The 785-nt window shown below is 45.5% G+C and overlaps 1 protein-coding gene across 1 annotated transcript in view; it reads left to right on the top strand.

Annotated features, from left to right (window-relative positions):
• The window catches only part of DQ04_21201000 (hypothetical protein), a gene marked incomplete at both ends in the record, with an annotated part of 396 nt that extends 182 nt beyond the window's left edge, over positions 1-214 (top strand). The window contains one exon of the mRNA XM_009317990.1: positions 1-214. This exon is cut by the window's left edge and continues 182 nt beyond it. Coding sequence (XP_009316265.1) covers positions 1-214 — 214 coding nt within the window.
• Between the last annotated feature and the right edge of the window lie 571 nt (positions 215-785).

Genomic DNA, 785 nt, shown 5'->3' with positions numbered 1-785 from the left:
CCCGACCGAAAAATGGCACAGCACACCCCGGAAAGGAGCGGCCGGCTCTGTCGCTTTGCGCCGCGAACGTTCTTTTCGTTGCGAGCATTGCCGGCGTTTGGCTTCCTTCCCGGGGCCGCGGGGTGCTGGGCTCGGGTGCCATGGTGGGGCGGATGGCGTGACTACAGAACTGGTGCTCGAGAAGCCTGTCTTTCAGAACTTGCGTGAACGTTAAATTATTAGGCCTTTTGCTTTAGAGCCGTGCTTTATATGTTTCCAGGCGAAATTTACCAATCAGATGGGTTTGGCAGAACCACGCAGTTCTAACCAACTGTATGTTTTTAGGCTTCAGGTGACCAAACAGCCAAATTAAATTGTTGCAAGGCGCAAATGTTTTAATTAAAGACGATTACTCAGGTAATGCCGCTGCTTCTACGTCTATTACACCCAGCCCTTTACCCACGTTCAAAGCACGTTAAAAGCCACGCTTGGATAGACAGGGTTTGTTTTTTTCGAAAAAAAAAAAAGTTAAAAGACAAGAGTGCGATATTCATGCAGGCTGGCAAAGTAGTGTTTCACATTGGTTATTTCAAGCATAAAGTCAGTAAATAATTGAGATACCTAATTCAAGACCGTTCCACATGTAAGCCCACCAGACGAAAACAGAGCTATTTTTAAAGCGGCTACATCAACAAACAGTCAGTGCCTTACTTTTGCCAAATACAAAAGAGGGGGAGAATAAAATATTGCCATTTTGAACGCGTGATCTATTTTGTTCTTCTTCACGCATGAGAATCCCCCTTTAT

The sequence above is a fragment of the Trypanosoma grayi genome, assembly GCF_000691245.1.
Source record: "Trypanosoma grayi strain ANR4 Tgr_2120_V1, whole genome shotgun sequence".
In the NCBI taxonomy this organism is placed as follows: domain Eukaryota; phylum Euglenozoa; class Kinetoplastea; order Trypanosomatida; family Trypanosomatidae; genus Trypanosoma; species Trypanosoma grayi.
The sequence above is the reverse complement of the archived record's forward strand: the minus strand, read 5'-3'. Positions and strand labels throughout refer to the sequence as shown.